The sequence below is a fragment of the Lepidochelys kempii genome, chromosome 1, assembly GCF_965140265.1.
Source record: "Lepidochelys kempii isolate rLepKem1 chromosome 1, rLepKem1.hap2, whole genome shotgun sequence".
NCBI lineage: Eukaryota > Metazoa > Chordata > Testudines > Cheloniidae > Lepidochelys > Lepidochelys kempii.
The window spans coordinates 98,328,462-98,346,857 of record NC_133256.1 but is presented as its reverse complement, the minus strand read 5'-3'; the positions used below and the strand labels follow the sequence as shown (position 1 = coordinate 98,346,857).

At 39.6% G+C, this 18,396-nt stretch overlaps 1 protein-coding gene across 22 annotated transcripts in view; it reads left to right on the top strand.

Annotated features, from left to right (window-relative positions):
* Window positions 1-18,396, top strand: part of DOCK9 (dedicator of cytokinesis 9) — a 336,209-nt gene that overhangs the window by 215,665 nt on the left and 102,148 nt on the right. For all 22 annotated transcript variants that reach the window (XR_012159418.1, XM_073348476.1, XM_073348510.1 and 19 more), the window contains 6 exons: window positions 2,027-2,173; window positions 4,491-4,574; window positions 5,271-5,382; window positions 11,988-12,166; window positions 13,950-14,066; window positions 15,447-15,567. Coding sequence is in view for 21 of the 22 variants with exons in the window: in XM_073348476.1 (XP_073204577.1) it covers window positions 2,027-2,173; window positions 4,491-4,574; window positions 5,271-5,382; window positions 11,988-12,166; window positions 13,950-14,066; window positions 15,447-15,567 (760 nt within the window). In the remaining variant the exon portion in view is untranslated. The remainder of the gene's footprint in view (window positions 1-2,026; window positions 2,174-4,490; window positions 4,575-5,270; window positions 5,383-11,987; window positions 12,167-13,949; window positions 14,067-15,446; window positions 15,568-18,396) is intronic.

The following is an 18,396-nucleotide window of genomic DNA, read 5'->3' as shown; positions in this document are numbered from 1 at the left end:
TGCCCAGAGAGGTGGTGGAATCTCCATCATTGGAGATTTTTAAGAGCAGGTTAGACAAACACTTGTCAGGGATGGTCTAGATAATACTTAGTCCTGCCTTGAGTGCAGGTGACTGGACTAGATGACCTCTTTAGGTCCCCTCTGGTCCTAAGATTCTATGAGTCTAAAATGCTAAGACAACAGACAAGGATCTGTGTTTAAGACTCAATGTTTAAAGAAATTAAAGTCTGAGTTGTGGACTGATACAAGAAGGCAATTTCAGTATATAAATCTATGGTATATCCACACCTTGAATACTGCATGCAGTTCTGCTCGCCACATCTCAAAAAAGATAGATTAGAAGTGGAAAAGGTACAGAGAAGGGCAACAAAAATTATTAGGTGTATAGAGCAACTTCCATCTGAGCAGGGATTGAAAAGAGTGGAACTATTCAGCGTAGAAAAGAGATGTCTAAGGAGGAATAGAATAGAGGTCTATAAAATAATGAAAGGTGTGGAGAAAGTGAATATTTACTCCTTCACATAACACAAGAACCAGGGTTCACTCAATAAAATTAATAGGCAGTTTTAAAACAACCATCAGGAAGTACTTATTCACACAATGTACAGTCAACCTGTGGAACTCCTTGTGAAGGCCAAAAGTATAACTGGGTTCAAAGAAAAACTAGAAATGTTTGTGGAGAATAGGTCCATTAATGGCTATTAACCAAGATGGTCAGGGACGCAACCCCATGCTCTGAGTGTTCCTAAACATCTGACTGTCAGAAGGTGTGACTGGATAACTGTCCTTTTCTGTTCATCAACTCTGAAGCATCTGGCACTGGCCATTGTTGGAAGACAGGATATTGGACTGGATGAACCATTGGTCTGACGCAGTATGGCCATTCTTGTGTTATGTTCTCATGGCAGGAAGCTTCAGAGAAAGGTTTTGTACTAGGGGCAGGATTGTAGGAAACAGAGATAAAAAGACGCTTATTATAAAGAGGACGTTGGTTAAAAAGAGGGCTCTAGAGAGAACATCTGTTAGGTAGGTTGGAAAGCTATTTAAAGGCAAGGAAGGCAATTTTGAACTGGATCCCAGAATGAAAAAAGCCATAAACAAAATTTTTTGTGCACTGTAGTTTGAAGAGCTGAGACCTGAGGTAGCCAAAGAGCAGGGCATTGCAAACATCAACGCAAGAGAAAATGAAGGCATAGGTGAGAATTTCATCAGAGGTAAAGTCAAAATAGTGTATTAAAGGAGAAATACTTTGGAGATTATATAACCCAGGTATACAGCTATAGAACATGTGGGAGGAGAGTGCATGATCAGTGATGATACCTTAGGTACAGATGAGCCAAAAGGGGGAGGCCTGAGTTGAAAAGGATGATAGGAAAAAATGGTAGAATATTGGAGGATATTTTTTCACAATAGCCACATTTTCACCTGAGACAAATAGCTGATAAAACAGCAACATATGTATTTGGTCAAGGGAGTTATTGGGAATGACTAGGTAACTAAAGTATGTGTAGCTAGGTACCTTAAGTAAGAATTAGAATAACTGATTTCTAGATTTCTGCCCTTAACTATGCCTTTTAAAATTGGAAATCTGTCTTAGGTATTGCCATGAAAGCTATTTCAATATGCTTCTATGATGAAACACCTAATGCTTTCAAGTTCCGTACTTACATGTACATACTTTGTCATCTTAAAAGAAAATTGCTTTCTACATTGGATTCTAAATAATTCTGCAGATGGAAACTAGAGCTGGTTAAAATACTTCATTCAAAACTTTTCTCAACCAAAATTGGCCTTTGTCAAAGTCCAGAAAAGTTTGCAAAAAGCTTCTGAATTTTTCATAACTATTATTTTTTCATCAGAACTAGGGTATTTCATAATTTTAATTTTAGCTGTTGTTTTCTCCCTTTTCTCCTTTCCTAAATGAACTTGAGAAATAGCTTTACCTATAGCAAATCATTGTCTGCCATATGCAAGGTTACTTCGGAAATTTAAAATTCTAAATGTGTATTTTAAATTATTCTTCCAGTTGTTACGAAACCAGAGATTTCCTGCTTCTTTTCATCATGCTGTAGAAACATTTGTTAATATGCTAATGCCACACATCACTCAGAAGTACAGAGACAATCCAGAGGCTTCAAAAAATGCAAATCATAGTCTTGCTGTCTTTATAAAGGTAGGTACCCACAATAATATAGGCTCTAGGCTTATTATTTGCAGTAATTTTAGTTTTCTTGGATTTTCACTTAGCAAGGTCTCACACAGCAGCATGTATGTATAAGACATTGTAATGGGGCATGGCTCTTCTCCCACCTTCTTCCTCTCAGAAACTGCATGAACTCCAGTGGATATGCCTTCTCCGAACCCTTTTATTTCAAGTTCCATCCACCATTTCCACAACAATCCCCATGCAACCATCTATTTACTACTGTGCCTTTTTGACACTCTCCCCAGAACCTGAGGGGAACAGATCTCCCTCCCTTGAGGCCTCCATGTAACTGAGTTCAACTAGTCCTAATCCCCTCTCTCGCTATCAGCTTTGGACTAATGGGCTAATTTGCTTCTTATTCCATCCATCTGGCCAGCCTGGTTGTCTGTTTACCCTCCCTCCATCAGCTTTCTCAGGGGGGACTAATTAACATCTAAGTGACCAGAGAGCAGGCTTTGTTCACTTTGCACTCTGTCACAGGCATTTTAAGCATGCTTTTGTATGTGCAAACAGAGATGTATAAAAGAACAGGTTAAGTACTCATTGCAATTAGAAATAAGATTGTCTAAGCAAAACAGGGTATAGAATATATTATAAAAAATGCAGGTTTTATTTTTGTGCTAGCAATTGCATACTTCCTTGCTTATTGCAATTTTTATTCCTTCATGGTTGTGCCATCCAATTATTTCCCCAATCCTACAAAGATTTAAGCATAAGCTTAACTTTATGCACTGTGAATAATGCACCTGCGTTTGCACTATGTAGTCAGGATCCCAATAGCTCTTCTTCTTTTATTCAATGAGTAAGCTCTAACAAAAAACAAAACAAAAAAGGCAGAGAAAACTAATGATGCTGAGGTCAATATCTTGTTTATTTGAAAAGAGCCTTTGTTTTCTTCGGAGTCCCTTTCTTACTCACAATTTATTTCAATTTGGGGTTATTTCAATAAGAACAGTGTTCCATTAATTTTATGGGAATATGCATCAGTGTTGTAACTAAGATTTGTTACTTTAAAACTGTGAGCACTAAAAAAGTGTGGATGAGCTTCCATAAAGCTCTATACACCTACCCTTTTATCTGGTTAGATTGTTTGTCCTTGGCTGCATGGAATTCACTTGTGTCTGATTCAAAAGGCCTTTCTTCCTCTGTTGTTTGAATCCTAACTTGTTTAAGCATGATTTTATTATATTCAAAAACTTCCATTGTGTCTGTTTTATCATTGTTCTGTTATGTGTTTTGTAACAATTGGTTAGAATCTCATTTGTGGTCCTTTTATTTATTTTATTATTTTTTTAACTTTGGAAAAGAAATTTTAAATGTTTTTGAATCCTTTTCAAAGGGACTTCAAAATCAGACATAACCTCGTGTTTGGGTTTGGAGGAGGTGAGAACAGAGGCCCTCACATACTATAGTGATGTGGACCAAATAAGTACATAGAGATTTTATATAATTTATTTAATTTACCTGCCTACAATTCAGGTGCCCAGTTGCACACCTAATGATGTTGAAATATGCACATGCATGACTAAACAAATTATCATATCCCAGACCCTGCCTGCTTATTTTCATGTTCTCATTTAGGTGAATTATAGTTTTGTCACTCACATTTCTCCTGTTGAAAATATTAACATGTATGTAAGCACAATTGGTGTGCCCAATTAGGCATATTGTCAGTTTTAGGGATGCAACACCAAATCATCTCTTTGAAAATTTGGTGTTTTGCTTTTTGTTAATAGCTTTACTGTTAATGGTGATGACCTATTAACCCGGGATCATCTAAATTATGTATTATTTGTATTAGTCGCAGCTACAGCCCCAGTCAAGATTGGGCCCCATTCTAGGCACTACACAAACATAGATGAAGACATTGGTCCCTATTCATAGAGCTTTTGATTCATTACTGTCAAAAAAAAAAAAAAGATTTAGTTTGTTTAAGTAACAGTTTTACACATTTTAGAGTGAAAAGGGTAATTCTGTAATTAAAAGCTTTTCCTACCTCTACTCTATGGGCCACGTTTCAAAACCTGGACTGATTGCGTTTTTGCTTTTTTTGAGTATCAACGGTTGCTCTATAAAATGGAAGCCAAGTTAGGTCTCTTTGTCATATTTTCCTTTTAAAATGAAGTAGCTTTCTACTGTACAATTCTTGCTTTTAATAGCATTTATATTCAAATTATATGTTAAAAATATTCTTGGAAGATAAACTTTTAAAAGATGGATACCTAATTTAGTGAACACTGCATCTGGAAGTGCTTTAGCATGGTTTATATTTTATCTTTTTCAGAGATGTTTCACTTTTATGGATCGGGGTTTCGTGTTCAAGCAAATCAATAACTACATCAGCAGCTTTGCTCCAGGGGATCCAAAGGTACTCCACTCCTTTAATAACTTTAAAATGTGTTTCTCTTTTTGGTACACCTATGTAGCAAATTATGTGTTGAGATCCCAGAATGCTCTTCAGTTATATTCAGGCATTTTTCAGATTAGTCTCCCATTCCTGTGCAATCGCTGTGTTACTTTTTGCCTTCAAGACACCTTTGGCATTTTTGCCTCTTGGAACATTGAGACTGCTTGTGTCCTCTTCAAAGAGGAAGAGTGTGAACTGGTACAATTCTTTAGCATCCCTAGTTGGAAAATGGATGAAACAACATCAATGAGCACTTTGTGCAAGACCATGAAAGTCTCAAGGAACAAACTGACAATAATTGAAAGCGAGCCCTCTGATGTCTAAGATGTTCCTACAAATCGACAACCCTTCTAATTGCATGTGCCATGCAATCAAGCAACTCTCAAACAACTCTCAAATCTTGCATGCCACACAACATAGACTTGATAAAAGTAGAAAATGTAACACAGAATTAGATCTGGCTTTCAAATGCTGTATTGCACTAAAAAGCTCTCCTGGGTCTGCATGGCATGATGACCCATGTAGTCCCTAGGATTGTAGATTTGTAAAGGAGAAAGAAATCACTAGTGTTAAGAAATCTGTTTCCTTTTTAGCTATGCTACCAGAAAATTACTAAATTATTAAATTGTGTAATTTACATCTGATACATTTTTGCAGACCCTTTTTGAATTCAAATTTGAATTTCTTCGAGTGGTGTGTAACCATGAACACTACATCCCTTTGAATCTACCTATGCCATTTGGAAAAGGCAGAATTCAGAGATATCAAGGTAAATCCACATTTTTAACTATATAAATGTTAAAACTTTAGGAAGGACAGTCTATTTGAAAGAAAATGTTACCTAAAGACACCATTAGTATTTCTTGGAAGTTGTAAAAAAAAAAAAAACAGGAGTACTTGTGGCACCTTAGATTTAACACATTTTATTTGAGCATAAGCTTTCGTGAGCTACAGCTCACTTCATCGGATGCATGCCCGATGAAGTGATCATGCATCTGATGAAGTAAGCTGTAGCTCATGAAAGCTTATGCTCAAATAAATTTGTTCGTCTCTAAGGTGCTCCTTTTCTTTTTGCGGCTACAGACTAACACGGCTGTTACTCTGAAACTTGGGAGTTGTGAAATTTTTAAATGGAAGCCTTATGTTGTAATTCTTTTTTCTATTAAATCCCAAAGTAGTAGTTTGTTAGTGAAGCATTGCACTGAAAGTATCTAGGTAATATAATACAGCATTAGCCAAAGACACTGTGCCAGAGGTATATCTTTGATTTTCCCTCTAATATTTCCTACTTTGCTTAATAACAATAAGATATTAATTATGTATAGCTTATTTTTTTTGTGTGTTCCTATTTGTTTCCATTTTATGAATACAGATTTTCTTTTGCCAACTGTGGAGTCCTATGACACTCCTGTCAGTGGGTGTGGGGTGGGATGTTTTCTCTTCTTTACTTTTTTCTATTTCTTACTTTTCTAATTTAAAAGCAATACAGCTTTGTGCCAAAATAAGTAATCTGCAATTATTCCATTTGTGGCTCATGGAGACACTACTAGATTACATTATTAACTTGGATTTGTAGTAAACCAGCTCACCAAGAAGAATTTAGAACTTCAAACGTAGTGATGATTTGAAAAACAGTAGGTCTAATAGGAAATAAAAATGCATGAGTGTACCGTTTGATGTGAATACCTTAGATTAGCTACCTTAAAAGTCCTTTGCTGCTTTACAACATTCCTCATTCTAATGAAGAACTATTATTGTATATACACTGGACATACCACATTCTAGTTTTAAGCCCCAATCCTTACACTGCATCTGTATGAGTGGATCCCCATTGAAGACAGTAGGCTCTGTGCAGACACAGTGGTTCACCCGCTCTTATCCAGTTGTAGAACCGAGGCCTTAACACGTTACTGGTTCTAGTTATATTAGCGATACTTAAGAGGGGATACCAGTAGAACTATCCCCTTAAGAGGGGATACCAGTAGTACCTATAAAACTGGAATGAACTTTAAGTGAGCCTCTTCTATAAAATTTTTCACTTTCTTCACATTTGTACTTTGTTTTGCAATAAATATCTCATCATTTCCCCTGATTTGTAAAAGAGAAAAGATGTGTACTTAATAATAATGTCCATCCAGTTGTGTGTATAAAAACAGACTTAACTTGAGTAACTCAAATGTTCTAAACTGTCATCAAGGATCACATGAAGAAAGAGGTGCTGTCAGAAGTAACCAGAACAGTTTAAGACTATTTAAATAGTGCATCAAGCTCCTTAGCTACTAAGAAGCCCTATCTAATGCATGGATCCTTGACAGATTAACTTTTTTGCAGCCAATGTACAGTATCATACCTTATTGGCTTGATAAAACATAATTTTGCTAATGGGAAGCACTTCAGGGTGATTTAAGATTTGGGATTCAGAGTGAGGTAACTGCAGGTGATGTCATGCTCCTTGTGGGCCACAGGGAGCTCCATGTCCTACACTTGCCTTGTCCTCAGGAATGTCTTGGACGACAACACTCATTGGATAAAATGCTGCTGCTGCGAGAGAGTTCTAGGCTGTTGCTTACATAGTTCTGCTGAAGTTGCAGAAGTAAAAAGGCACTAAAAGACAGACAGCAGATGTCAAATATCAGCTGTCATAAATATAAAGGGAAGGGTAAACCCCTTTAAAATCCCTCCTGGCCAGAGGAAAAATCCTCTCACCTGTAAAGGGTTAAGAAGCTAAAGGTAACCTCGCTGGCACCTGACCAAAATGACCAATGAGGAGACAAGATACTTTCAAAAGCTGGGAGGAGGGAGAGAAACAAAGGGTCTGTGTCTGTCTATATGCTGCTTTTGCCGGGGATAGACCAGGAATGGAGTCTTAGAACTTTTTAGTAAGTAATCTAGCTAGGTATGTGTTAGATTATGATTTCTTTAAATGGTTGAGAAAAGAATTGTGCTGAATAGAATGACTGTTTCTGTCTGTGTGTCTTTTTTGTAACTTAAGGTTTTGCCTAGAGGGATTCTCTATGTTTTGAATCTAATTACCCTGTAAGGTATCTACCATCCTGATTTTACGAGGGTGATTCCTTTACTTCTATTTCTATTAAAAGCCTTCTTGTAAGAAAACTGAATGTTTTTTCATTGTTCTCAGATCCAAGGGTTTGGGTCTGTGGTCACCTATGCAAATTGGTGAGGATTTTTAGCAAACCTTTCCCAGGAAGTGGGGTGCAAGGGTTGGGAGGATTTTGGGGGGAAAGACATGTCCAAACTGCGTTTCCCAGTAAACCCAGTTTGTTTGGTGGTGGCAGTGGCTATTCCAAGGACAAAGGATAAAATTAATTTGTACCTTGGGGAAGTTTTAACCTAAGCTGGTAAAAGTAAGCTTAGGAGGTTTTCATGCAGGTCCCCACATCTGTACCCTAGAGTTCAGAGTGGGGGAGGAACCTTGACATCAGCAGTGCAAGGAGGCCTGTAATAGATCTGTCCTTTTAGTTTTGCTCCTCTCCTCTTTAATGGCATCCCTGAGGAGAATTTACCAAAACGTTGTGCTTTTATAGACCCAAGCAGCTACAGAAATGAGTAAACATGCTTGCTAGTGCTCTGTTCTATGTGGGGAGTATGACCCTAGTTTTGTCCTTTTCCTTATGTTGAGGAATGCAGAGGGGTGGAGCTGGGAGTTCCCATTTCCTGTATAGAACAGGGCACCAGTCATACCTTTTTTGTTCCTATGATTCAGCTGGGGCTGCAAGAGAAGTGAAGTAGGCTCTCTTTAAGAACGTCATATTAAAAAATTGGGGCAGCAGCCTTCTTACAGGGCTCCCAGCTTTGATGAAGTTCTGCCTGCAATGGTTTTCTCTTAATTCTTCATCATGCTAAGGTCCAAAGATCCATTACAATGTGTCTTCAGCTTTTTGCAGCTTGGGTACAGTACCAGACCTGTTGATTCCCTACATTAGGGGAATGCTCTGTTCCCTAAAGTGCCTGCCTGTTTTGTTCTGCTTCCCCAGTGGCTGGCTTGCAGGTCTAACCGTACCTCTCTGCTGATTAAACAGATATTACTGGTCCATATTAATTCTTAAAGTAAAACAGGGTGATAGTTATCATAGTTAACTAAATGGCAAAAATATCAGTTAGGAAAAAGACAAATATTAAGCATTGTGCAGGGTTTATAAAGAGACTAGATGCAGAACAATAACAGTGAACCTGAGAAATCTTGGAGGAGATTAATGAGGTAAAACCTGATAAATTGATGTGCTTTCAAAACATATCACATCTTAGAGAAGCTCTTTCTGCACTCATTGCATAAATTAGATAGCTATAGGATTATTTTATTCTCATTTGAAAAATGCACTTTTAAATTTTAAGCATTGCTTGACTTTATTTGGTGTTTCTTTATACCTCAGTATAGCATAGATTTTAATTTTCATTCCACCTATTGCTAGAGGTATTTTATGTAAGTAAGTACAAATACAGTGTTTTTATTATTATGGTGGGAGTTTTTGTTTTAAACCAATCATTACTTTATATGCAGCTACATCTTTAAAACACAATACTTAATGTGCAAAGATACTTATGTAAATTATTCTTAAACTTCTATTTCATAGATGTTAAAAATTTCAGAGAATAATATAATGCATATATATTATAATATACCATATGTTAACTGAATCCTTTTTCAAATATGCTTAGTAATTATTTATATTCATGTTGAGAAACTGAGAAGAAAAAGTTGTTTAATTTAGAAGACTTTTATTTGCCTACTTGATACCATTTCCTTACTTCATTGTTTCATTCATAAGTGTTTTCAATATCTGCTAAAAAATTTCTGAAGTATTTTGATTTCCTTGAAAAATATCAGTAAATAAACTATATATCCTTAGCAGTAACTCCTTTATTAGTATGCCTAATAAATCCCTGGTGTGAAATATGCAGTTCACTCAGGCACAAATTTTTAAAACACGAAAGTCTAAAATTAGATCCCATAATCTATATTTAAGACCCAGTCCTGAAAGTGGGTCCATGTAGGCACAAGAGCTCACTCACACGGATCCAGTTATGGGAATGGGGTTAGACACTTAAGCACTCTCATTATTCAGAGCTGTTCAGTATCTAAAATTGCTGTTGAAGAAAGTTGGTGCTCAGCACCTCTGTATATCGGTACCTAAATACTGGTTTAGGAGTCTAATTTTAGCTGTTCAAGGTCAGAAATTTTTGCCCAGGTGAATTAACTTAAAATACTTTCTTCTTTGAATGTGTTGCTCATGTCCATTCCAAGTAGGTGTGTACACGCCATGTGCACAGTCATCGGAAGGCTTCTCCCCTAGCGGGAGCCGTTAAATTGGCCGTGGAGACCCCTGGAGTCGCGCCTTCATGGTGGTGTATATAGGACCCTGCTGACCTACTGCCTCTGCAGTCCCTTCTTACTGCCCATGATGGTTGCTGGAGCTACGTACGTTCTTTAGCCTCCGCAAGCCCTTCCCCCAGTGGACTCTCTTGTTCAATTTCTGTAAATAGTTGGATTAGAGTCAGTGTTTGTGTAGTACTTTAGATTAGTTAGTAAGTTTTTGTTGGGGGTTCTCCCCCCGCCCCCACCTCGATTCCCTTCCCCAGGACCAGGGCATGCCTTGGACCCAAAATTTGAAGCTGTGTGGGTCCTGCCACAAACCCATGCCAAAAGGCAATCCACACGATTCCTGTTTAAAGTGCCTAGGCGAAACCCATCAGACGGATCGCTGCAGGATCTGCAGAGGTTTTCACCCTAGGACCAAAAAGGAGAGGGACTTCAGACTGAAGCAACTGCTCATGAAAGCAGCTCTTCATCCCCAGCCGGCCCCAGGCCACTTGTATCCAGCACCCAGAACTTCAGTGCAGAGTGCGCTGGCCTCACTTAGAGAGACTATGGTGCAAAGGAAAGATTCTGTACCCAATACCCCTCGGCACTGCTATTCTCCAGCAACGAAGCTCACTCTGCTAGCCCAGCACACTCCCACTTGCCGGTGCCTGGCAAGAGGCACAAGAAGACGGACAGGGGTGCTCGCCCGGAACAAGATGGTCTGAGCATGAAAGCACTAGTGAAGTGTGTCGCATGCTGGGGCACTCAGCACATGCGCTGCAAGGGGCAGCACCAGTGACTTAAACCCCACAGAGGGGTCTGGTGCCCGTGGAGTCCCCTGTCAGGTAATGCCATGTGGCGCAACTGGACCTTCCCTCCACTCCATACACCTTTGAGGCAGCCAGGGACCTGATAGCCTTGATGGTACCACAGTCCCCTGCCAGAAGAGAGGGAGCACCGGTTCTAAAACCTCCGTCACCGCATTGTAGTGCAGTGCCATCTAGAGGCAAACCGGCCATGTGGCAGGACCGGTCACCTTCTCCTCGGTACCTCTGTGGTTTCCATGTTTGGAGTCTGTCTTCGGACTCAGAAGTGGAGTCCTACATCTCCAGACACAGCCGGCACTGGTCAGAGCGGCACCGTCATAGGCAGGATGTGGGACAGATCCTTGCCATGATGCCTTGGCCAGTGCAGTGGCAGGTTCCAGCACAATGACCCTTCTGGTCTGCAGAGGTGTACCATCAGGCCCAGTGGTCTATCTCCAGATGTTCCTGGTCCGTCGCCTTGGAGGGTCGGGCTGCTTTACCACCCAGGGACTGCATACCACCCTGCAGCACCCAGGCCAGCAGGGAGGTCAGCACCGGGTTAGATGATAGAGCTGACCATGGCTCTGAACTGGAAGTTGTGGTGCAGGGCGAACATGGCAAGCTGGAAGGTCAGAACGGTTGATTAATGTCATTAAACTTGATTAATGACAAGCTGAAGTTTCGCTTGTCAAATATCAGCAGTGCAAGGAGGCCTTTAGTAGATCTATCCAAGACTCACCCACCTACCCCTCTGTTGGAGTACTCTGGTAAGAAGGAACTGAGGCTGTTGCGTGTCGTCAGGGGCATATATACGCCACCATGAAGGCATGACTGCAGGAGGCTCCATAGCCAACCTGACAGGTACCGACAACTGTGCATGCGGCATGCACACACCTACTTGGAACGGACATGAGCAACACATCTTGAAGAAAAACAGTTATGAGAAGGGAGGTAACCGTTTTTTACTCTTAATGTTCATTGTTACTAGTTTTCATAAAATTATACTTAAAGCTATGGTAGTTTTGTATTTCACTAACTGTCTAATACCTACATGTTGAACGAACACATAGTATATATGACAGATGTCTGCCTGACAAAGCCACACAGTTTTGAGGCAAAGTGGGTTTTTGAACAAGCCACGTCTAAACTGTTTTTGCAACTAAGCATGAAAAAAGGGGAAGTCCATGCTTATGTTCATTGGCAAATTAATTGCATCCTCCTAAACTACAGCTTATACTCTACTTTCAGACCTCCAGCTCGACTATTCATTAACAGATGAATTTTGCAAGAATCACTTCTTAGTGGGACTGCTCCTGCGGGAGGTGGGAAATGCATTACAAGAATTCAGAGACATCCGGCAGATTGCAATTAGTGTGCTCAAGAATTTGATGATAAAGCATTCTTTTGATGACAGATATGCTTCCAGGGTAAGATTACTACACTTCAACAATTAGGAAATTAAAAAGTTTAGGTATATACATTTTCAGGTTTTATGGTTGGGAAAATACTGTTAATTTGCAAATGAAGTATCAACAGAAAATAAGTGTATCTACAGTGATATAGTTAGTATATAGCTGATAGATATTGATACAAACATTGGGTTCTGAAAACTGATTTGTGTTTTCATTTTTTAATTATGGTAAAAATATACTTATTAAAATAACTGCACATTACCTTTAAGCAAATTACAATGTAGACAGATGTAGTCAGATTTTCTTATTTGCTCAAAATTGCTTTTTAACTTATTTATTTGTAATTACTATTAGCCATTATTAATATTCAACAAATTTTGGCTAGTCCTTCCATGATCTATTAGAAGGACAACTAGTTAACATAAAGTGGAATTGCCAGTTGTAGTAAACATTGGATGACTTTGGAGTTTCCTGGTGTTTTCTAAATTTGGAGGGCCTTGTGTTGTGGTGAAGCCAGCGGCATATTAACGCCTAGGCCGACAAATTTGCAGAGGCGGCAAATTTATAATAGCAGCCGGAGACTGCTTCCCCAGGTGCTGGTTCACTCCCTCCGTCCCCACCCCAACTCCACCCCTCCCTGCCCCTATTGGTCCCCTTCCCCAATCCCCACCCCAGCCCCGCCTCCTCTCCTGAGTGCGCCGCGTTTCCCCCCTTTCTTCCCCCCTCCTTCACGAAGCTGTTTCGTGCACAAGCACTGGCAAGGAGCAGGGAGAAGCAGGACCTGGTGGCATGCTTAGGGGAGGAGGTAGAGGCGGAGTGGAGGTGAGCTGGGGTGAGGGAGCTGCTGGGTGGGGGCAATTATTTCTGGGCCTAGGGGCAGCAAAATCATTAATCTGCCACTGGGTGAAGCATCCATGATTTTGTAATTGCAGTTCTGATGGACTTCTTAAATTTGCATCATTTTAATTTTGACCCTTCCTGTGTATTTAGTTTCAAGCACGTATCATTTTGTTCTCCAGTGGCATGTTGAAATAGTAAAGAACAAATTCCTTGACCTATAAATTTTAGTTGCAGTATTCATTGTTGAATAATAAATACTTAGTGGTCACCATTGTATATCTGTATGCTAATGAATACATGTTCTAGACCAGCAGTCCCCAAACTTTTGAGGGTTGTGCCTTCCCTTACCCCTGTGCACACCACCCCAGAGCCAGGGCTGGGGCGGGGCCATGGCTCAGGGGGTCGGGGAGGGATGTAGACAGGGGGCTGGGGATGGGAGCAGGGCCACGGCTGTGGGCAGGGACAGGAGCAGAGCTGTAGCGGTGGGGGCTGGCAGCCAGGCCTGAGGCCAGGAGCGGCTCTGCTCCCAGCCCCGGCCCCAGCCTTGGCCCCAGGTGAGGAATGGAGCAGCAGCCAAGGCTGGAGACAGGGTCGGGATCCGGATTGGAGTGCACTAAGGTTGAGGACGGGGCCAAGCCCAGGGCCAGGAGCCAGGAACATGGCTGGGGGTGGGACTGGAGCAGAGCTGGGTGGCACTCCTTCCTTGCCCTCTGTGGGGACTGGCCCGGGCCCTGCAATGACCCCTGGAAGTTCCTCCATGCCCCCCTTGTCTGTGTGCCCCACAGTTTGGGGACCTCTATCCTAGACCCTGATTTAGCATATCTTCCCTAATGCTGAATATTGGGTTCTATAGTTAGGGGAAGAACAGTAGAAGAAACATTCGCATTGATGGGTTGTTTTGTTAGTTTTTTAAATCACTGGTTTCATTATTTAACAAGAACCATGAATCTTTGTTCAGAGCCATCAAGCAAGAATAGCCACTTTGTATCTGCCAGTGTTTGGACTGCTGCTAGAAAATGTCCAGCGAATTAATGTCAAGGACGTGTCACCTTTTCCTGTTAATCCTTCCAGCAGCGTAAGTGAGCCTCTTTATTATTTGACATTGAGTTATTTTTAGCAGAATATATTCAATAATGTGCATATGGCAAGCTGAATGCTATGGACTAGATCCTTGGGTCCAAACAAGGTGCACTTAAATCACCATTGTATTTCATATATCCTGGGGTCTGTAGCAAGCTAGCTCAGTCCTGAGCATAAATTAGACCAGCCTTATGGCTGCTCTATCTAAAATAAGCTTGTAATGGCCCCGTAGCGACTGTTATGCCACCAGGGATAGCCAGAGCAGAAGAGACCTCAAGCCATGTCACCACCTCATTTATGTCAGAAGGACAAAGAAATGGTATTGATTTGTTTGCTCTTTGTAGACCACAGTGGTCATGTTCCTGTATTTTGCTCACTCCAAATTTCCATAAAAGTTTATTAGAATTTTAGGTGCACGGGAAATGCAGCGTTGGGTTTAGTATGTATATATGTTCATTTCTTTTTTTAAAAAAAATCAATTGCCTATTTACAGCTGCACACAAAAAAAGGTGAAAAGAACATTAAGGTTACAAAGTCAAACTTAGAAATTAGATAATGCCAGAATTATGGTTGTCTTTGCTAGCTTAATTAGGCTCTCTTTTGCATATGCATTATGATTAGGGCCCTATGTAAATGACGATTTCACAGAAGGCATGGAAATCATGAAAATGACCCCAAATCATGATCATATAGACATTTTCCTTTTCAAAAAAAGTATTTACAACAAAAAAAATTTGCTTCTCTACTTTTTTATTCAGAAATTGGGCATTAGTGTTTGAGCTGTCCTGCTAACTACATCAACAGCTTGCATTTTTGCTATTATAGACCCTGATCCCGCTAGCGTTAACATGCTTGAAGTCAATGGTGCTACTCAAATACATAAAGTTAATCACATACATAAATATTAGGAGGACTGGGGCTGTAGTTGTTAAAATGAAGACAAAGACAGGAGTCTTTGTTGGTACTCAGCAGACAGCCCATGTCGATGGACTCTTTTATTACCTAATTCAGTCAATGACATAAAAATTACCAAGTGAAACAAAAAAGAGACGTTCACAATACATTTTCAGGAGAAGGAGAAATTTCTGGATGTTGTAAACAAAAGTAAGGCAAGTCTAAATAAAGTCATTCTAAAAAGTATATACCCAACTGTGTGCAGTATTGAAGTAAACATATTGACATGTTAGAGGTAACGTTCAGTATCCCATGTTTGTTTCAGTGTGCTGTGGCATATACTTTGTCACCCTTGACTTTTAAAAACATCTGATATCACATTCCTGCGGGACAGGGAGAGAGAGATGTAATGTGCGCACACACTAATTTTGGAATGTCACAAAATGTACATTATAATAATTTGTTTTTATTTTCTGAACAGAGTGTAAAAGATGAACCACTTAGTATGCCAGCTGCAAATCCTTTAGTAACACCACAAAAATCAGGAAACACTTCGGATAACAACCTCCACAAAGATCTGTTTGGTGTTATCTCTGGCATTGGTAATACTTTTTTTAAAAAATTCTGACTAGTTTTCTCTTCTTTCTTTACTAAAATAAACTTTAAGTCTTAGTGTCATCACATTTTGAAAACATATACTATGAAAAGGTTTAATCATTCCAGTCAAGTAAGTGAGAGCTCCTTTCTTGGATGAAACACAGATAAACTGCCAGTCATGAAAGTAAGAATGTAAAGGACATCACTTCCGCCAGTTGTCCTATGTGGGGTTTCTGAGTCTGGAGGGCAGGCAAAAGTATATGAATATAGATCCATTCTGGTATAGCCATATCTCCGCCAATTCAGTGTAACTTATTTATATTTATAGTAGGGCTGTCAAGCGATTAAAAAAATGAATCATGATTAATCGCACTATTAAGCAATAGAATACCAAGTGAAATGTATTCAATATTTTTGGATGTTTTTCTACATTTTCAAATATATTGATTTCAGTTACAACACAGAATACAAAGTGTACAGTGTTCAGTTTATATTTATTTTTTATTACAAATATTTGCACTGTAAAAAAAGTATTTTTCAGTTCATCTAATCAAGTACTGTAGTGCAGTCTCTTTATGATGAAAGCTGAACTTACAAATGTAGAATTATGTACAAAAAATAACTGCATTCAAACATAAAACAATGTAAAACTTTAGAGCCTATTAGTCTACTCAGTCCTATTTCTTGTTCAGCCAGTCGCTCAGACAAACAAGCTTGTTTACATTTGCAGGAAATAATGCTGTCTGCTTGTTGTTCACAATATCACCTGAAAGTGAGAACAGAAATTCGCATGGCACTGTTGCAGCCAGCATCGCAAGATATTTACATGCCCAATGTGCTGAAGATTCATATGTCCCTTCATGCTTCACCCACTATATCAGAGGACATGTCCATGCTGATGACAGGTTCAGCTCAATAACCATCCAAGCACTGTAGACCGATGCATGTTCATTTTCATCATCTGAGTCAGATGCCACCAGCAGTGGTGGTTCGAGTTTTGTAGTTTCTTTATTGGAGTGTTGATCTTTTAAGATGTCTGAAAGCATACTTCACACCTCATCCCTCTCAGATTTTGGAAGGCTTTTCAGATTCTTAAACCTTGGAGTCCTGTAGCTATCTTTAGAAATCTCACAGTAGTACCTTCTTTGCCTTTTGTCAAATCTTCAGCGAAAGTGTTCTTAAAATTAACAGCCTGATGAGTCGTCATCCGTGACTACTATAACATGAAATATATGGCAGAATGTGGGTAAAACAGAGCCGGAGATATACAATTCTCCCCTAAGGGGTTCAATAACAAATTTAATTAAAGCATTATTTTTTTAACGAGTGTCATCAGCATGGAAGCATGTCCTCTGGAATTGTGTCCGAAACATGAAGGGGCATACAAATGTTTAGCATATCTGGCAGGTAAATACCTTGCAATGCCAGGTACAAAAGTCCCATGTGAACGCCTGTTCTCACTTTATGGTGATATAAATAAGAAGTGGGAAGCATTATCTCCCATATATATAAATAAACTTGTTTGTCTTAGCAATTATTAAACAAGAAGTAGGACTGAGTGGACTTGTAGGCTCTAAAGTTTTGCATTGTTTTGTTTTTGAGTGCAGTTGTATAACAAAAAAAATCTACATTTGTAAATTGCACTTTCACAAAAAAGAAATTGCGTGAGGTGAACTGAAAAAACTATTTCTTTTATCATTTTTACAGTGCAAATATTTGCAAGAAAAAATAATATAAAGTGAGCACTATACACTTTGTATTCCGTGTTGTAATTTAAATCAATATATTTGAAAATGTAGAAAAACACCCATAAATATCTAATAACTTTCAACTGGTATTCTATTGTTTAACAGCGCAATTAAAACTGCGATTAATCGCATGACTTAACTGCGATTAATGGACAGCCCTAATTTATAGAAGTACGTTCAGGCACATCTTTGATTTTGTCCACCTCTTGTTCAGTATGAAGACTCTAAACTTAAATTGCTGCTGCTACGCTTCATAAGAGACTGCCAGATAGCTGTGAAAAGAAAAGGAGGACTTGTGGCACCTTAGAGAGTAACCAGTTTATTTGAGCATAAGCTTTCGTGGACTACGGCTCACTTCATCGGATGCATTCAGTGGAAAATACAGTGGGGAGATTTATATACACAGAGAACATGAAACAATGGGTGTTACCATACACACTGTATGGAGAGTGATCAGGTAAGGTGAGCTATTACCAGCAGAAGAGCTGGGGGGGTGGGTAGTGCATTTTGTAGTCAACTGCTGGAAATGGTCCACTTTGATAATCACAAGAATGTCTGAGGAACAGCGGGGGGGGGAATAAACATGGGGAAATAGTTTTACTTTGTGTAATGACCCATCCACTCCCAGTCTTTATTCAAGACTAAGTTAATTGTATCCAGTTTGCAAATTAATTCCAATTCAGCAGTCTCTCATTGGAGTCTGTTTTTGAAGATTTTTTTGTTGAAGAATTGCCACTTTTAGGTCTGTAATCGAGTGACCAAAGAGATTGAAGTGTTCTCCGACTGGTTTTTGAATCTTATAATTCTTGATGTCTGATTTGTCCATTGATTCTTTTACGTAGAGACTGTCCAGTTTGGCCAGTGTACATGGCAGAGGGGCATTGCTGGCACATGATGGCATATATCACATTGGTAGATGTGCAGGTGAACGAGCCTCTGATAGGGTGGCTGATGTGATTAGGCCCTATGATGGCTTCCCCTGAATAGATATGTGGACACAGTTGGCAACGGGCTTTGTTGCAAGGATAGGTTCCTGGGTTCGTGGTTCTGTTGTGTGGTGCGTGGTTGCTGGTGAGTATTTGCTTC